Genomic DNA, 17086 nt, shown 5'->3' with positions numbered 1-17086 from the left:
AGACTAAAAAGTCTTGGTTTTAGGACTGGAGAGATGGCTCAGTGGAGAAAGTACTTGTTAGCATGAGGACCCAATTCAGATTCCCAGGAGCTGTATAAAACTAGACATGGTAGCACATACCTGTAACCTCAGCACTCCTCTGATGAAATGGGAGATGGAGAATTCCTAGAAGCTCTTACTCCACATGCTGCTAGGAGGGATGTCAGTTGAGGAATTGCCTCCATCAGACTGGTCTGTGAGCATGTCTGTGGGGCATTTTCTTGACTGGTGATTGATGTGGCAGGGCCCAACCCACCAGGTGGTACCACCCTAGGCAAGTGGTTCTGGATCCTTTAAGAAAACAAACTGAGCATACTATGGGAAGCAAGCCAGTAAGCAACATTCATTCATTCTTCCCTGGCCTCTGCTTCAGTTCTTTCCTCCAGGTACCTGCTTTGAGTTCCTTGACTTCCCTTGGTGACAGACTAGAACCTATAAGCCACATAAATCCTTTCCTACCCAAGTTGCTTTTGGGCATGGTATTTTATTGCAGCAACAAAAAAGCAAACTAGGACAGTCCAGCTAATATGTTGTACACACCTGCCAAGGAATAACCTCCACACACATGCTGGCATGCTTCTACTCTCACTTACACACACAAAAGATAAACAAAAGAGAATTGGCTTCTGTGCTTCACAATTTTATATTATAAGAGACTGTGATTTAAAATTTTCTGCAGATTAGGAATGTAACTTGTAGAAGAGCATTTGCCTATCATGTAAGTAGACCTGGAATAGATCCTTACTAGGAGAATAGTTAGGCAGATGATAGATAGAACAAGGAATTTGATGGCCAGATTATACTGATCTTACTGCTATATCATGTTTTTTTTAAAAAACATTAAGGTTTTTTTCAAGACAGTGTTTCTCTGTGGTTTTAGAGGTTGTCCTGGAACTAACTCTTATAGACCAAGCTGGTCTTGAACTCATAGAGATCCGCTTGCCTCTGCTTCCCGAATGCTGGCATTAAAGGCATGCACCACCATTACCTGGCTTAAGCCATTAAGCTTTAAGTAGTATATTGCCTTTATAACCAGGCCAATGTCTTTTTTTCCCCAGAATTATTCTAGTATTGATGTCCTCTTACACAGAAGTAGACTTGCCAAATTGCAGTCTGTGCAGGCTTTAGCTGAAATTGAGGAGTTCCTCAACTTTATAAGTAAACATGGTAAGTTTTAAGTCATCATTTTTTCCTTTCTAATTGTGGAGGGGTTTTACCACCTGAATTTCTGCTTATTGAAACAAAACTTAATATGTGGAGTATAAACTGCCTTGAATGTGTCCCAAAAGTGCACCTGTTGAGATGACTAGATGAAGTGTTTAAAACAGTCCAGCACTGTCGTTCCAAGAACCTGAAAATACAAAGCCAAACAAAATACTGACAGCTTGAAGTGCTCAGAGTGTGATTCCAGGATTGAACTGGAGGCTCCTGAAGGTGGGGCCCAACTGCACTGTGGAAGAGAGGGGCCTGTAGAACCCTGCCCAGAGGATTACTACCATGATAGAGGCCTCACTGTCCAGAATGGGGTTGGATGGTGAGTCTCAGGAGACCGTGGGAGGAGCTGACAGGCTGTGGACAACAATACAGGTCATGTTGGTCCATGCACCACCAACAGTAGATTTTATTCTCAATCCTCTGAAAAGCCATATCAGAGTCTAAGAGAGTACATCTGTATAAGGGAAATGTCTTCATCCTAAATCTGTTTGTTTTGAATAGTTAAAAATGATTTATCAAATATTTTTAATAGCTTGCTCATTGTTCCCTGATTTAAACTTAGAGAAGTATTATATTTTTAAGCCATCTTAATAATATATAATTATTAAGTACTTTCTACAGCTAAGGAGTTATGCTTGTCTATTTATTTGTTTGTTTGTTTTGCATCTCTGCCACAGTTTCCCCTCCTTCCTTTTCTTCCAGTCCCTCTCCCTAGCCCCCCACTCTCTTCCCATTCCCCCAATCCTCTCCTATTCTGTTTCTGCTTAAGAAAGGGCAAGTCTCCCATGAGTACCAACAAAAAAAATGGCATAGCAAGTTGCAGTAAGACAGTGCTTCCCCATGTATCAAGGCTGAGCAAAGTAACACAGTATGAGGAGTAGAGTCCCAGTGACTCACAATTTAAGAGCACTAACTGCTCTCTCAGAGGTTCTGAGGTTGATCCCAACAACCCCATGGTGGCTCACTATCTATAACCTTAAAATATATATATATATATACATATATACATATATAATATCTTTTTTAAAAATTTCATACATAATATTCTGATCATAGTTTCTACTTCTCCAACTCCTCCCAGATCCTTCCCACCTCCCACCCACCCAATGGCACAGCTCTTTTTCTCTATTTATAAAAGAAGTTAGTAACAACAACAAAAAAAAAAGAAAATAGAATTTTAAAAGGAAAGTACACACATACACAAAAAACACAGACAGAAATCATAATATATAACAAAAGTCCAGAAAGACACAAAATACCCAAACAAAACAGTATGAGTCATAAAGTCTATAAAAATACCGTTAAGTTCCTTTCATGTTATCATCTACTGCTGGTCATGGGACTGATCCTGAAATGTGGTTGATATATCCAGTCAGATTCAATTTGAGACAACTAATTTTTCCTTTACAAGTTGTCAATTGCAGATAGCTTCTTGGTTAGGAGTGGGAGATCATATCCCCTTCTCCCTCTCATTACTGGGACCCTATTTGACTTAAACCTGTGCAGACTAAGTGCAGACTGCCTCAGTCTCTGTGAGTTCATGTGTGTGTCATCCTGTTTTGTCTGGAAGACAGTTTCCTTAGAGCTATCCATCCGTTCTGGCTCTTACAACCTTTTCACCTCCTATTCCACGTAGGTCCAAGAGCCCTAAGAGGAAAGGTTTGATGAAGACATCCTGTTTAGGACTGAGGGTTCCAAAAACTCTCAGTTTCTACAGATTGTCCAGTTGTGGGCCTCTATTTATATTCCTATCTATTGAAAGAGAAAGCTTTTCTGATAAATGGCTGAGTGAGGCATTGACCAATGGGTATAGCAGAATTTCACTAGGAGTCATTTTATTGCTGTGTTCCTTTAACAGAACAGTAGTATTTCGTTTTCTCCTAGGCCCTTGGCCTATCTATTCTCAGACATGGGCTCCATCTCATGGAGTGGGCCTTAAATGCTCCCATGATGTTTGTGTCATTATTGTACCAGCATATCTCACAAACAGGTTGTCGTTATAGGTCACAAAGTTTGTAGTTGGGTTGGTGGTTACCTTTCTTCTCCAATAGCATGCACAGTTCCTTCCAATACCATGAGCACTAGTCAGTAAGGGTAAAATCTCTAGGTACCAGCTTGACTTCTCTGCATTTAATGAGATGTAAGTGTAAGTTCAGCAACAGGACCTTACCATCAGTTTGTGGAGAGCGACCAGTGGCGTTGGCAATAACATGACATGTTTGGGGATTTCCATGGGGCTTCTTTGGCCAACTGCTCAATTAGTTGGAATGGGTTACCATTCCTGGCACTGGGGGTTTCACTTTGTGGCAAAAGATATATAGAGGGTCCATTGTCTCTCCTGTTATTTGATGACTCCATTTATTTTAAGAAGCTTTTACAAAATTAGATTTCCATGTGACCCCTCAAATAGCCCATAGTGTTAGTTGTCCCATCCCATATTCTCTCCTTTATCCCCCCTTCCTTCCCCATCCCTGTTTCATGCCCCATTCCAGTCTTCCCAGCCCTCATCTACCCATAACTGTATAATCTTATTCCCCTTCCTAGGGATATCCTTCCCTCCTTCTGACTCTACACCTAACCTCTATAGTTGTACACATTGTAGCCTGCCTATCATCCACATATAGGTAACATCCAAATATAAATAAATACATAGCATATTTGTCTTTCTCAGGATGTTACTTTACTCAGGATGATTTTTTTCTAGCTCCATCCATTTACTGTGAGTTTTCTGATTTCAATTTTTTACCAGCTGAGTAATCCGTTGTATGGATGTACCACATCTTCTTTATCTGTTCATCCAATGACAGACATCTAAGCTGTTTCCAATTTCTGGCTATTATGAATAGAGCAACAGTGAACATAGTTGAGACAGTAGAATGTAGACTCCCATATGTCACACCAAGATGCTGTGACAGACCCAGTACACATCTGGGATGACATCATCACAAATCGGTAGGATATGGTCTTATTGAGTCAAATGAAGATTTTTTTCCAGAGATGCCAGCATGGCAGTTCTTTGAAACCAAGGCTTCTAAGAATGGGGTGTGTAGCATACTGCTCTCATCCTGATCACCTGCGTAAACTATTCTAACAGACTTCATGTCTGCAGTGTTTCCTTTAGACTCACACTCCTGAGAAGTCCTTGCTGTCCACTACTGTAGTTGGTATATGCCCAAGAGTGGTGTAGCTGGACCTTGAGGCAGATCAATTCCCATCTTCCTGAAGAATTATCACTGATTTCCATGGTGGCTGCACAAGTTGGCACTCCCACCAGCAATGCAGGAGTGTTCCTCTTACTCCATATCCCCACCAACATACGCTGTCACTTGTGTTTTTGATCGTAGCCTTTCTGACAGGTGTAAGATGAAATCTCAAATTATGACTAGCATTTTCCTCATGACTAAGGATGCTGAACAATTCTTTGCCTCTCGGCCATTTGTGTTTCATCTTTTGAGAACTGTGTTTTGTACCCCATTTTTAAATTTTCTAACAACTTTATGAGATGTAGTTTTTCTTCCCTTTTTATGGTGCCCTAGAAGTTAACTAAATTGTATAAAGTGGTACATGTTAAGTTAAAAATATGAACTCAGTGCCATCTAAACTAAAGGTATTTTTAACTACTGCTTCCAAGCCATAGAAAGGCTGTAAATATTACAATGTTAGATCTCAAAAATTGTTAGGATTGTTTTGTAGCTAGATTGTCTTAGATATTAGACATGTGCTCTGCATGGGATGGGCTGAGATGTGTGTCCTAATTAGATACCGTGATGAGTACCCAATATAAGTTGTCCATGTTCACACTGTTAATAAGAACTGAGTCACCTTGTTCAGTTCAGATCACTTTGGCCTTCAAGAAAATGCACCATAACACTATGAAAGCATTTAGTTTTCAATGCTTTTTAAGTTTTGGAATTGCAGATGAAAGACTATATACCTGTGAAGAATGTAAAAAGACAGGTATGTGTTTATTTTCCCCTTATTTTAATATCCTGAAATGATAGCATTTACATTTCAGAATGTATTACATTTGGTATAGTGACTTGTAATTCCTTTTGTGAATGAAAGACAATGTGTTGGGTTTTTTTGGTTTGTTGTTTGCTTTTTAATTTGCTATTTTTTCTTAATTTGTTGTTTTATTTTTAATTCTTGAAAAAGAAATTTGAGTTCGTTTTCTATTTACTAATTCTGATTCTACTCTGTCATATCTTCTTGTCATTCTGCTGTGGATATGATTAGTCTCTAATATTATTTTTAGGTGATTTATCATCTCCGGGTCCCCTTAGGCGACTTCTAAAAACCTGGACAAGCAGATACCCAGATGCTGTGACAGACCCAATGCACATCTGGGATGACATCATCACAAATCGGTAGGATATGGTCTTATTGAGTCAAATGAAGATTCTTTTCCAGAGATGCCAGCATGGCAGTTCTTTGAAACCAAGGCTTCTAAGAATGGGGTGTGTAGCATACTGCTCTCATCCTGATCACCTGCGTAAACTATTCTAACAGACTTCATGTCTGCAGTGTTTCCTTTAGACTCACACTCCTGAGAAGTCCTTGCTGTCCCCTACTGTGGTGGCAACCACTGGCTGTGATGTGGACACTGCTGTGTCTGTTTCTTTCTCACACAGATAGCAGAGAGGACTGCTGGGCAGTGATTCTTTATTGATGTTTTTAAAACTTGGGTTTTTACCAGTCGGCCTCTTGCTTCCTACTTACCATATATGCTTGTTTTAGAGTTCCCCAGTTCTGAGTTCATGTTTTCATCCTGTGCAGAACTAACCCTGTCTTGTCTAGAGAGTGGGACCATGGAATCAGAAGTTGTCAATTATTTGTGAACTATCCATAGCAAGCAGTACTAAGGGACTCCACCCTCAGTATTCTGTTCTGTTTTTTATCTATTACCAAATTTATTTATTTTTTCATTTCACTTTTTATTGTCATGGCTGGAAACATGGCAGCATGCAGGCAGGCATGGTGCTGGAGAAGGATCTTGATCCGTAGGCAGTGAACTGACTTGAGCTTCTGAGACCTCACAGCCCACCCCCACAATGACACTTCTCCAGCAAGGCCACACCACCTATACTGCCACTCCTTGTGGGCCAGTCATTCAAACACATGAGTCTATGATGGCCATCCCTATTCAAACCACCACACCATCCTTGGGAAGTATATTTTATATTTTGCATAGTTTCTATGCACCACAGAGGTAGGCTGCAAGGAGCTCATAGTGCCATCTCAGAGTCAAAACTGTTACTTAGCCTGGTGGTAATGGCACCCCTCTTTAATCCCAGCACTTGGGAGGCAGAGGCAGGTAGATCACAGTGAGTTCGAGGCCAACCTGGCCTACAAAATGAGTTCCAGGACAACCAGGATTGTTACACAGAGAAACTCTGTCCCCCCAAAAGCAAACAAACAACAAACAAAACCTGTTATTTCTGGGGAAAACAGCTCTTTCAGGCCGTGTCCTTCCTAGTGTGATGCAACTCCCCTCCGCTGCCTGAAGTTGGATTAATTCCTCCTCACCTAGGAGAGCCAGTCTCATGTGTGCACATGCATCCGTGTCCCATCTGTGATCGAATGCCTGTTTTTAACACTTTTTGCTTGTCTACAATCTTATTTAAAGCTATGAAAGATAAAAAAAAACAGTAGTAGCTTTTGGGAAGAGAGGCAGGACAAGCTGGCTTGGGGCCAGGAGCACTGGGTAGTGTGGTAAGAATCGAAGCACATCCATGGCTGGAAAGGCTGGTGTCTTGGGGGTTTCTAGAAAAGGAAGGAAACTATAGGTAGATAAGAGGCATGCTAGTTTGTCTGGCCATAATGTTTCTAAGAAAATTAAAGAAAGATGGTGTACTAGTACCTGCTTGTAGTTCCAGTTATTTAAACCACTGAAGTGGAATGATAACGTGAGCCTACAAGTTTGAGGCCAGTCTGAATAATATAGCAAGACCCCAACTCCCTCAAAAACAAAGGACGAGGACGAGGAAGGTAATGGACCAGGCAGAAGAAGAGAAAAAGAGAAGGAAAGAAAATTAGACCTATATGAAAAACTGGAAGTTACTGGATTAGGGATAAAGTTTGTATATTACAGCTCTTTGCCAGTGCTACTGATATTAATGTAAAATAGATCACTTGAACAAAATCATATATGTAAATTATAATGCATGTTTGTATAAATTTATATGCAATTTTTAATTCATATGAAATTGTATGTAAATTTCAATTTACATATATGGTAGTTTACACCTATAATCCCAACACTTAGGGAGCAGAAGCAATAAGATCTTTAAGTTTGATGTCAGCCTAGTCTACATATCAAGTTCAAGACCAGCCATAGCTACATATTAAGTCCCTGTCCTAAAACCAAATTTAAAATTTTTCTAATTATAAAAATGATTATGTATTTGAGTGTTAAAAAAAAGTCCCTGAGGATGGAGAATAAGGAAAAGATACCAGCTGCATGTGCAGGGAAATCAAACTTGGAACAAATCTATTTTTAAACTTTTCAGTTTTATCTTTTTTCAGGCAGTCTCGCTGTGTGACACAATGACTCACTGCGAGCCAGGCTCGCATTGACTTGGACTTGGGATGATCCTCCTGCCTTCCCTTCCACTTTCAGAGATTGCAGATGCATACAACATGTCCATACCCAACAGTGACTGTTTATAACCTCCTCATTACTTCCCATTGTCTCTGGGAATAGGACTTTAGGATAGAGATACAAGGACACAAATGGCCTTTGACCTAAGATACAGTATGCTGCCCATTCTTTAGAGAGAAATATAAATTTAAATGCTTTATTTTATGGAAATGGAGGCACTGAATAAACTCTAGAAGTCTGTTAAAATATCTTTGGTAATCTTTCAAGAGTGTGTTTATTAAATGGGGAGAAATCTAATCCCTTCAGTGTATATTGTACTATATCCCAAGTGAAACGTTAGTCTATCCAGTTCTGTGGTGTGATCCAGTACGGGGTGGCTTTCATGACTGACATTGAAGCTCACTTTTTCTTGTTTTATATAGCTGCTTCTTTCTCAGTAAGATAGAAGAGAGGCTGACTGCTTCTTCAGGTGATACCAGTATGAGTGTGGATGAAGATGAAGATTCCCTTGACAGGAGAGAAGTGCATGAGCCAAAGGAAGATGTTCGCTCCATGATCCAGAGCTGCAGGTTCGCCCTGAAAATGAAGATGATAGAAAGCGCATGGAAGCAGGTGCATTCCCTATCTGTACCCCTCTGTGGCCCTGTGGGAGCTCCTGAACTAACTCCTTTCTCCTCTTTCCTCTAAAACAGGAACCTTAAAAACAATGAATTGATCTACTTACTCTCTTTATACGGAAGTAATTTTGGAAGCTAGGATGTAGGTCAGTGGTAGAACTCTTACCTACCAAAGCCCTGGGTTCCATATGCAACACTTAGAGAACAAAGTTTGAAGAAACACTTACTATTCACAATCCCTCAAGTGTTTATTACAAAACTGCTTATTATTTAACAATGTTTATTATCTGTTACTTAAAAAGCAGCCAATTTAATGCCTGATTTGTATCTGTAGTTGGATGTTTACTCTTTTGGCTTTTTGAGGGGCCTATCACCCGGTCCCAAAAAAATCACAGAGGCTTATTCTTAGTTATGAATACCTGGCCTTTGCTTGGCTTGTTTCTAGCCAGCTTTTATCATCTTAAATGATGCCGTCTATCTTTGGCCTCCCATCTGTCTTTCTCCATTCCTGTGTCGCTTTCCTTGCCTTCTTACTTCATGTCTCGCTCTGTAATTAGGTTGCTGGGTGGCTGGCCCCTGATGTCCTCTTCAGATTTTTCCTACTTATCCTCTCTGCCTGCCAACCCTGCCTATTTCTCTCTCCTCCCTTGCTACTGGATATTCAGCTCTCTATTAGACCATCAGATGTTTTAGACAGGCACAGTAACACACCTTAAAATAATATTCTCCAACATGTATCATTTAGAAAAATGGATCCTTGATGCTTATAAAATTTTTAGGTTTAGTTTCTAGATGTCTTGCATTTGATAATAAGATCTTAAGTCTACCAAATATATTAATTAAATTTGAACATATTCAGCTTGTTATTTTAATGACCATTCATTGACTGTTGTTATAAACCTTCTTTATACCCCTTAGTCTACTATAAATAATTAACAATTCTGTTTTCTCAGTTTAAATGCTCATTTATATAATATTTTCTCTGGGGTATATTAGGAGTAGCTTCAGAGAATGAAAGGAATGTATTAGTTTCAGTAATGAAGTCATCTGAAGACTGGCATTAGGTATATCTCAAGTACTTTCTGCAGTAGTCTGCTTCTCTCCCGCAGCTCTCTAGCTCACATTGCTTCTGTATGTACATGCACATAGTAAGCCTGGCAGTCCCGGGCTTGCCCTGGTAGTTGGAAGCGTGTTCCTTCCACAACAAATCTTCCTGGACTGAAAGCAGTTTATCCTTGACCATCTACAGGGGAAAAATAATCAAACACCTTCTTTCCAAAAGGCTTCAACATTGTCCTCTGAGGCTTCACATGGCCCTGACTGCAGCAGGAGAGGCATAGCCAAACTTCTGACTAAGCTCCATGTACTATGGAGAAGGCTAGAGTGTAGTCCTCAAGGGACTGGCAGTAAACACTTCCTACTGCTGCTTAACTTCTCCATTAGAAGAAGGAAGCACATGATTGAGAGATCTTATGAGGAACACAGAAAATACCTGGAACTTTGTGTGGCACCAGCTTTTTTTAGCGTTTCTAGATGGTATATTTGCTAGCGATACCAATAACATGATAGCTAGTGATACCATTAATATTAGGGATAGAGAGAAAAATAATGCATATCTAACCTTGAAAGGTCTTTAGAAGCAGAGAAAGTACAATTTGAGTTTTGATTCTTTTCATTGCCAAGCCCTTCACTGTATACTGGAAAGTGTTTTGTGGAGCCAGCAGATGAACAATTATGGCATTAGTAATAAGAACTGAAGGACATGCTGTGTAGTAGCGCTGGCAAATGCCCTTAATCCCAGCACTCGGGAGGCAGAGGCCAGCCTGGTCTACAGAGGGCTATACGTAGAAACCCTGTCTCAGAAAAAATAAAACAAAACCACAGAAAAAGAACTGAAGGAACTGTACACTGGGGGTGGGGGCACTTCAGTCCTGGGGGAAACAGAGAAAGCTTTCTGGAGATTGTGTCTACTTAGGAACTAAAAGTGGCGGCCACAACAGGATTTACAGAAGTGTAGGAATTTACTGCGAGTGGGGTGGTACTGGGTAAAAGGTGAGTTCCTGGACCTCACTTATAAGGGGAAAGATGGCCTCTGTCCTTGGAGCATGATGTGTTAGCGCCAGGAGACAGGTCAGAAAGATAGCATATGAGATCCAAGAATAACCTCAAACTCTAGGTCTCCTGTGTAGAGCAAAAGTTGGATTTTTGGTACTATTAATCTGTGAGTACCCCCATAAGAAGCTCCCAGATCCAGATCATCAGATACCTGTTTTAGGAAAGCATGTAGTTGTAATGAGGAGAAACCCTTGAAGAAGGGCAGTCTGCTGTGGCTTTGCTGACAGGGATGCTGGTAGCCATGCCCAGGTTAGCCCGTGGAGGGAAGACGGGGAAAAACAGGTCCTGGGGCAGGACACTGTTGCCTGAGTATCTTACAGGAAGGTGCCTGTGAGTCTTGTCCTGAAAGCAATGGATGAGAGTGCAGAGAAAGTGGTTTGTATGGAGCAGCTTACAAGAGCATAGTGAGGAATGGGGGAACTGGTAGCTCAGGAGAGGGATTGCAGAAGAGAGGTCCCTTGTGGAGGTTCACAGTGCAGCTTCAAAGAGTGCATGATCAGCTGCTGATAGTGGACAGGGTACTCCAGAAGGAGCTAGGGAAAGTCAGGAACCGATGAGAGAACACACTGGACCATGGTGCATACAACCTGCTCAGTTGTCTCCAAAGAATCTAATGGCATTGAGCATCAGTGCAGGAGGAAAGCAGATCTGTGTATGTGTTAGCCAGTTTCCCAGCCAGTGTAACATAAATGCTGATGAGTTGAGAATGTCTGTTAGTTAGACATGAAACAAAAACAAGCACCCAGAGATGTAGTGGGGGAAAATAGGCAGGTGGTTAGAACAGGATGGCCTGACTTTAAGAACTTTGTGGTGAGGGCCTCTGGAATAAGCTGAGCAGGGTAACTGTCCCTCAGATTGTGAAGAGAAAGGCAACCACTGTCCTCCTAGCTCCATTCTAACGAAACAGGCAGGTGAAGAAGAATGGCATCCCAGTGCTGGGAACACATGGGTAGGGCACACTTGCAGAAGGGATATTTGAGTTGCAGAATCAGCTCTGAGCAGAGGCTGGAGCCTCTTGACAGGTTTAGAGTTGAGCATTTTAGCTCATACCTGTAATCCCAACAATGGAGGCTCAGGAAGGAGGATCCTGCGTCCAAGACCAGCCAGGTGAAAACAGAGAGCTCTCTGCCTCAAAACAAACTGAGGATGGAATTCAAACAGTGTGCTTGCCTGACATGCATTAAGCCCCAGAACTGCATAAAGTTTAGCATGGTATTACCCCATTCTGATGGAAGCAGGATCAAAAGTTCATTATTATTCACTACTTAGTTACTTCCAAACCAGTAGGGATTACATCATGGGATACTATCTGAATGAGAGAGGTAGAATAGTTTATAACTGACAGGAGTGAGAGAGAGAGATGGAGAGAGACAGAGACAGAGAAACAGAGAAACAGAAAGAGGGAGAGAGAGAGAAAGAGAGACAGACAGAGAGACAGAGAGAGAAACAGACAGAGACACAGAGAGAATTTAGATGTTTGGTGTAAATATTGTAATATTTTTAAATATGTTCAAAAGGAATGGTGAAGCATTCTTTAAATGTACAGTGTACACTGTTTATAAAGTGCTTGCTGAATAATACTAAATCCCAGTGCTGGGGAGGTGGAGACGAGCAGATCTCTTGGATTTACTGGCCGGCCAGCCAGCGGAGCCTACTCTGTAAGCTCCAGGCTAGTAAGAGACCCTGTATCCAAAACAACAACAACAACAAGGTGAAGAGCACCTGAAAATTGACACCCAGGGTTGACCTTAATCCTCTGTACGAATATGCACCCACATACACTGTGTGTGTGTGTGTGTGTGTGAGAGAGAGAGAGAGAGAGAGAGAGAGAGAGAGAGAGAGAGAGAGAGAGAGAGAGAGAGAGAGAGAGAGAGAGAGAGAGAGAGAGAGAGTGTGAGTGTGTACACAACTAAGAATTGACTGCTCTGGGGCATATTGTGTCATGTAGAAAGGGAAACAGGCCAGCTAAAAACTTTCTTAAAGTAATTTTCTGTAGTGGTCAGATATAGATAGTATTTACCTTTTCACACCTAATCTATACATCTCCTGGAACAGAAAGGGAACAGTAACCTTGAAGAAAGGAGATGGCAGTAAAGATTTAAAAAGACTAATTTTCTCAGACATAGGCTGTATCTCTGCCATAGAACTACCAGAAGCACAAGTTTAAGCCCCTTTGGCTGCATGATGAGAATCCCAAAACCTTGTCTTTCTTTTTGCTCTATTCATGTAGGATAATTTCTCGCTCGCCATGAAACTCCTGAAAGAGATGCATAAAGATTCAAAAACAAGAGAGTCTTGGCAAGTGCAGTGGACACAGAGTTACTGCCAGCTGAGCCACAGCCGGAGCCGCGCCCAGAGCTCTCGGGAACAAGTTCTCACCGTGCTCAAAACCGTCCCACTGTTGGGTAATTAGGCTGCTGTTGTTCACATGCATTTAAGAACCCTGTTTTATATTGTCTTCAAAAGAGTGACGTCATCTCCTTAGGAGGAGAGCAGATCATCCAGTCCTAGGGCGTGTCATGCACTAATGCAATAGGACATTCAGAGTTATGCTTACCTTTACAATAAAACGGAAATTGAAACTTTCCCTCTTCAATACTTAACTTCCTGAAGGTTTACCCTCTAAGCGTGAGAGGAGAAAAGCTTCCTCCGGCATGTGTAGCTCTGACCATCCTGCCACTCACCTCACCTCGGGGTACGTAGTGGGACCCTGCAGCAGGACGGAACACTGCCACAGGCTCTGTAAAGGTATCAAGAGACAGACTGTTTCCTCCACATAATCCTAGGAACAGAAAGCATTTCTAGCACACACATGTGGTAGCACACACCTGGAATTCTAGCATTAAGGAGGCTGAAGCAGGGTAATTGCCTCAAGTTCAAGACCAGCCAGTGTTACAATATAGGGAGACTGTCGAAAAGAAACAAAAGCAGGCAGAAATGGGGAAGGTAGAAAGTGTTCCTAGGGTCTCTTGAATCATTATGCTGATATTCAGACTGTGGGTGCAGTTGACTGTCATGTTTGAGGCTCTCAGTTTGCTTTCTCATGAGTACACTGTTGTGCTGTAGCCTGGAGTTCCTTGTCCAGCACAGTGTGGTAAGAGACAGAGCTAGAATGCTTTTGTCATAAGCTGTACCCCAGAGTATCAATTTACAAATCTGTCCTGAGTTGTTAATGCAAATAAGCAAATGTTAATAACAGCCATTTTCTTTTCAACATAGAAAAAATATAGATGATACTAGAATAAAAAAGCTATTCCTGCTTTTAAACCTTAATTCTGTGGATTTCACTTTTAACAAAAAAAAATTCTATTAGGAAGTTTAAGAAATTCTTTTGCACTGGCATGGGTGGAGGAGAGATACCTGCCCCCCACTCACCCATCAATGTCTGAGACAGGTGGAGGAACTGGCCCTGGGGTCATAGGATCGGGAGAGCTGTACCTGCCCCTCACTGGCTGCAGTGGCCCCTATACCTCACCTGGACAACACAATAGAGCTGGCAGTGGTGGTTTAGGTGTGAGAGAGCCAACCCTCAGGGCGTGAAAGCAGGAGAACTAGCCCCACCCCTTAGTCATTGCTCAAAGGTAAATTAGCCAGGACAATGCTAGAGAGCTGACCCTGGTGTTGAGGACTGGGGAAAACTAGCCAGTGGATTAACCCTGCAGCTGCCCAGGCCCAGATCCAGGGTTATGACTTGATGTGCCCCAACATCCACCCCATCTGTGATCTGCTGGAGTGGTAAAGGGACCTGACCCACAGACCCAAAGCTGCAGGATCTCCACAACACAAGGCAACAGCAACATATCCAAGAGTCCCAGTGAGGGCCCAGCATTGATAGTATAGTAGAAGCCAGAGGCCTTGAACCAGACCAATGACTCTTTGCAATGAACCCCTGCAAATGAAGACATATGGACAAAGGGTTTACTGTGTGACTCACTGTGTCATACTGCAGCTTCCATGATGAGATTCCTAGTCCCCCCCTTATTCCTCTTAAATTTTGTTTTCTTGACAGGGGGTACATTGTTTTATTGGGCAGAGGGAGGATGTAAAGGGATGGGAAAGTGAATGGAATCCAGATACATGTTGTAAAAGAAACATAGAATAAATAAGAAGAACGTTTTTTTTTTTAATTCTTTCATCAGAAACTGAAGCCAGGCTCTTGTACCTCTAATATATCTTAATAGAAAAAAAAACAACAACAACAACTTACTGACTGTGAATTTCTTCTTTTAAAAAAAAATCATTTTTTCTTTTTTTTTTTTTTAATCCAACAGATGAGAGTAATATGTCAAGCTACTTAAACAAAAATATCCAGGCCTCTTGTAACCAGAACATTCTCCTGGGGACAACTTTCAGGATCATGGCTGATGCTCTCAATAGGGAGCCAGCCTGCCTGTGTGACCTGGAGGAAACCAAGGCCACATCAGTCTTGGCGCTTTCTGGATCTAGTGCGGAAAGCACAGAGGAGGTAAGGAAAATAGAAGAGGGGAGGCCGTTCTTGTGTCTTACGTGCTGCCCTCAGGACAAAGTAAAACAGCAGTGAGAGTATTCTTTAGTGCATTTAAAATACGTCTAAAGCCAGCATGTGACTCACAGCTGCAAACCTAACATTTGGGAGATGCCGCGATGCCTAGCCTGAGCTACAGAGGGAGACCTGGTCTTAAAAACACAGCTAAAATGAAATGATTGGCAACTGTCATTTCAAGTTTCTTATGTGGAAAATTGACATAATTCATGTTATTTGAATTATACCTTCTTTTTTATTTTCATTTTTTGTTTTGCTTGTTTTTTGAGCCAATGTCATGTGTATCCCAAGCATGTCTTAAACTTGTTTTGTAAGCAAGGATGGATTTGAATTTCCCCTACTTCCCATGTGCTAGGACTATAGGTGTGTGACACCTCACCCAGTTTATGTGGTACTGTGGACTGAACCGTGGCTTCATGAAAACTAAGCAAGCAGTCTACCAACTGAGCTACATCACAGTCCCCTGAATAGTATAGGGGATTTGTTATTGTTTTGTTGTTTCATTTTTTTCCCTTTGATATGTAACCCTGGCTGTCCTGGAACTAATTATGTAGACCAGGTTGGCTTGGAACTTAAAACAATCCTTCTACCTCTGCATTCGGAATACTGGGATTACATGCCCAACTTGGTAATACGAGTCTTTAAAACAAGCTTTTGTTGGAGTGGTGAGTAATTCTTCCATGAGCTTGTATATGAAATTTCATCACTAATTTCCATTGAGATGGTTTCTCCAAAAACTTGTAGGATGAAACAGCCTTTTCTGCTTCCATACTTAGTGATGCTTTGCTTAGTTTGTGGGCAGTGGTGGAGTGGTTGTTTCTTTTGGGTTTTCAGATAATTTTTAATATGTAGCTTCTTCTTCTTCATCTTCTGTCCTGCCTTAATGCAGTCATGTGGTCTTGTCTTCTCCCTTTTCAGTGTCACTGCTATCTTTGCAGGACATGAGCATACAGCACCAGCCTTCATCAATTTTGTGAATCCCAGTGGAGTTCACAGTCTCTTAGACTGGCCCAGCTCTGTGTTGCTCACTGATTGATTGGCAGGTTCTCTTTAGTTTGTCTGGTTGTTGTATGCTCCAGATTTTACTGGGATTACTTACTGCCTTGCATCTGGGGCACTTGTGCATGTGCATGCAACACACACACACACACACACACAAACAGACACACACAGAGTTAACCTAGATTTAAATATATTTTGTTTATTTGATTAAAAAGGAGGTCTCACTGGCATGGAACTCCTGGGCCCCAAGGATTCCCTTTCCTCAGTTGGGACTGCACACACTACACCTAACTTCTCAGTGTTATTTCAAAGCTATTAATATAGTCATTCTGAATTCCAGGTAATCTCAGGTCTGTACCAGAGAGCATTCCATTACTTCTCCAAGGCTGTGCAGTCAGCTGAAGAGGAAGACCAGCTTTCCTGCTGGGGCCATGAGGCTGCAGCTGAGCAGGCCCATGCTTATATGACACTGGTAGGTTTCTGTGATCAGCAGCTCCGAAAGGTAGAAGAGAGTGCATCCGATTCTTCACAGAAGAGACGAACAGGTTGGTATTCCATATGTAAACTGTATAGATGGCTTTAGTCTCGTGTGTGTGTGTGTGTGTGTGTGTGTGTGTGTGTGTGTGTTTCAGATAGTTTGCTTTGCTTTAAATTTAGAGATGATAATATCTCCAAGTAACACAACTGCATTCAATAGAATCTGTTTGTTTATTGGAATTTCTGGAGTTTCAGCCTTGATAATGCTGGGCAAGAACTCCATCACTGAGCTAAGACTCAACTTTTAAAGACAGTGTCTCGCTGTGTAACACAGGCTAGCCTGGTTCTTGCCTTTCTTCTCTGCCTGCCAGGTGCTAGCATTGCGCCTGATTCATTTGCTTTGTGTCACTTATTTTACTTGCCATTTGTTGTTGGTTCCTGTGGTTTGCCTCTTGCCCTGGGAATAAATAGTCCACCATATGCTCTCAGTCCAGGATG

At 41.6% G+C, this 17086-nt stretch overlaps 1 protein-coding gene across 6 annotated transcripts in view; it reads left to right on the top strand.

Annotated features, from left to right (window-relative positions):
- Prkdc (protein kinase, DNA-activated, catalytic subunit) overlaps positions 1-17086 on the top strand; it is a 179701-nt gene that overhangs the window by 140820 nt on the left and 21795 nt on the right. For 4 of the 6 annotated variants that reach the window (XR_005879028.1, XM_040751223.1, XM_040751222.1 and 1 more), the window contains 6 exons: positions 1098-1206; positions 5510-5621; positions 8278-8467; positions 12818-12992; positions 14859-15052; positions 16452-16656. Coding sequence is in view for 4 of the 6 variants with exons in the window: in XM_040751223.1 (XP_040607157.1) it covers positions 1098-1206; positions 5510-5621; positions 8278-8467; positions 12818-12992; positions 14859-15052; positions 16452-16656 (985 nt within the window). In the remaining 2 variants the exon portion in view is untranslated. Of the gene's footprint in view, positions 1-1097; positions 1207-5509; positions 5622-8277; positions 8468-12817; positions 12993-14858; positions 15053-16027; positions 16153-16451; positions 16657-17086 lie in introns of those variants that run through there. The other 2 variants (XR_005879029.1, XM_040751225.1) reach the window with 2 other exon arrangements.

This window comes from Mesocricetus auratus, unplaced genomic scaffold (assembly GCF_017639785.1).
Source record: "Mesocricetus auratus isolate SY011 unplaced genomic scaffold, BCM_Maur_2.0 Super-Scaffold_100008, whole genome shotgun sequence".
NCBI classification, from domain to species: domain Eukaryota; kingdom Metazoa; phylum Chordata; class Mammalia; order Rodentia; family Cricetidae; genus Mesocricetus; species Mesocricetus auratus.
Note: the sequence above shows the minus strand (reverse complement) of the source record. Positions and strands in the feature narration are given on the sequence as shown.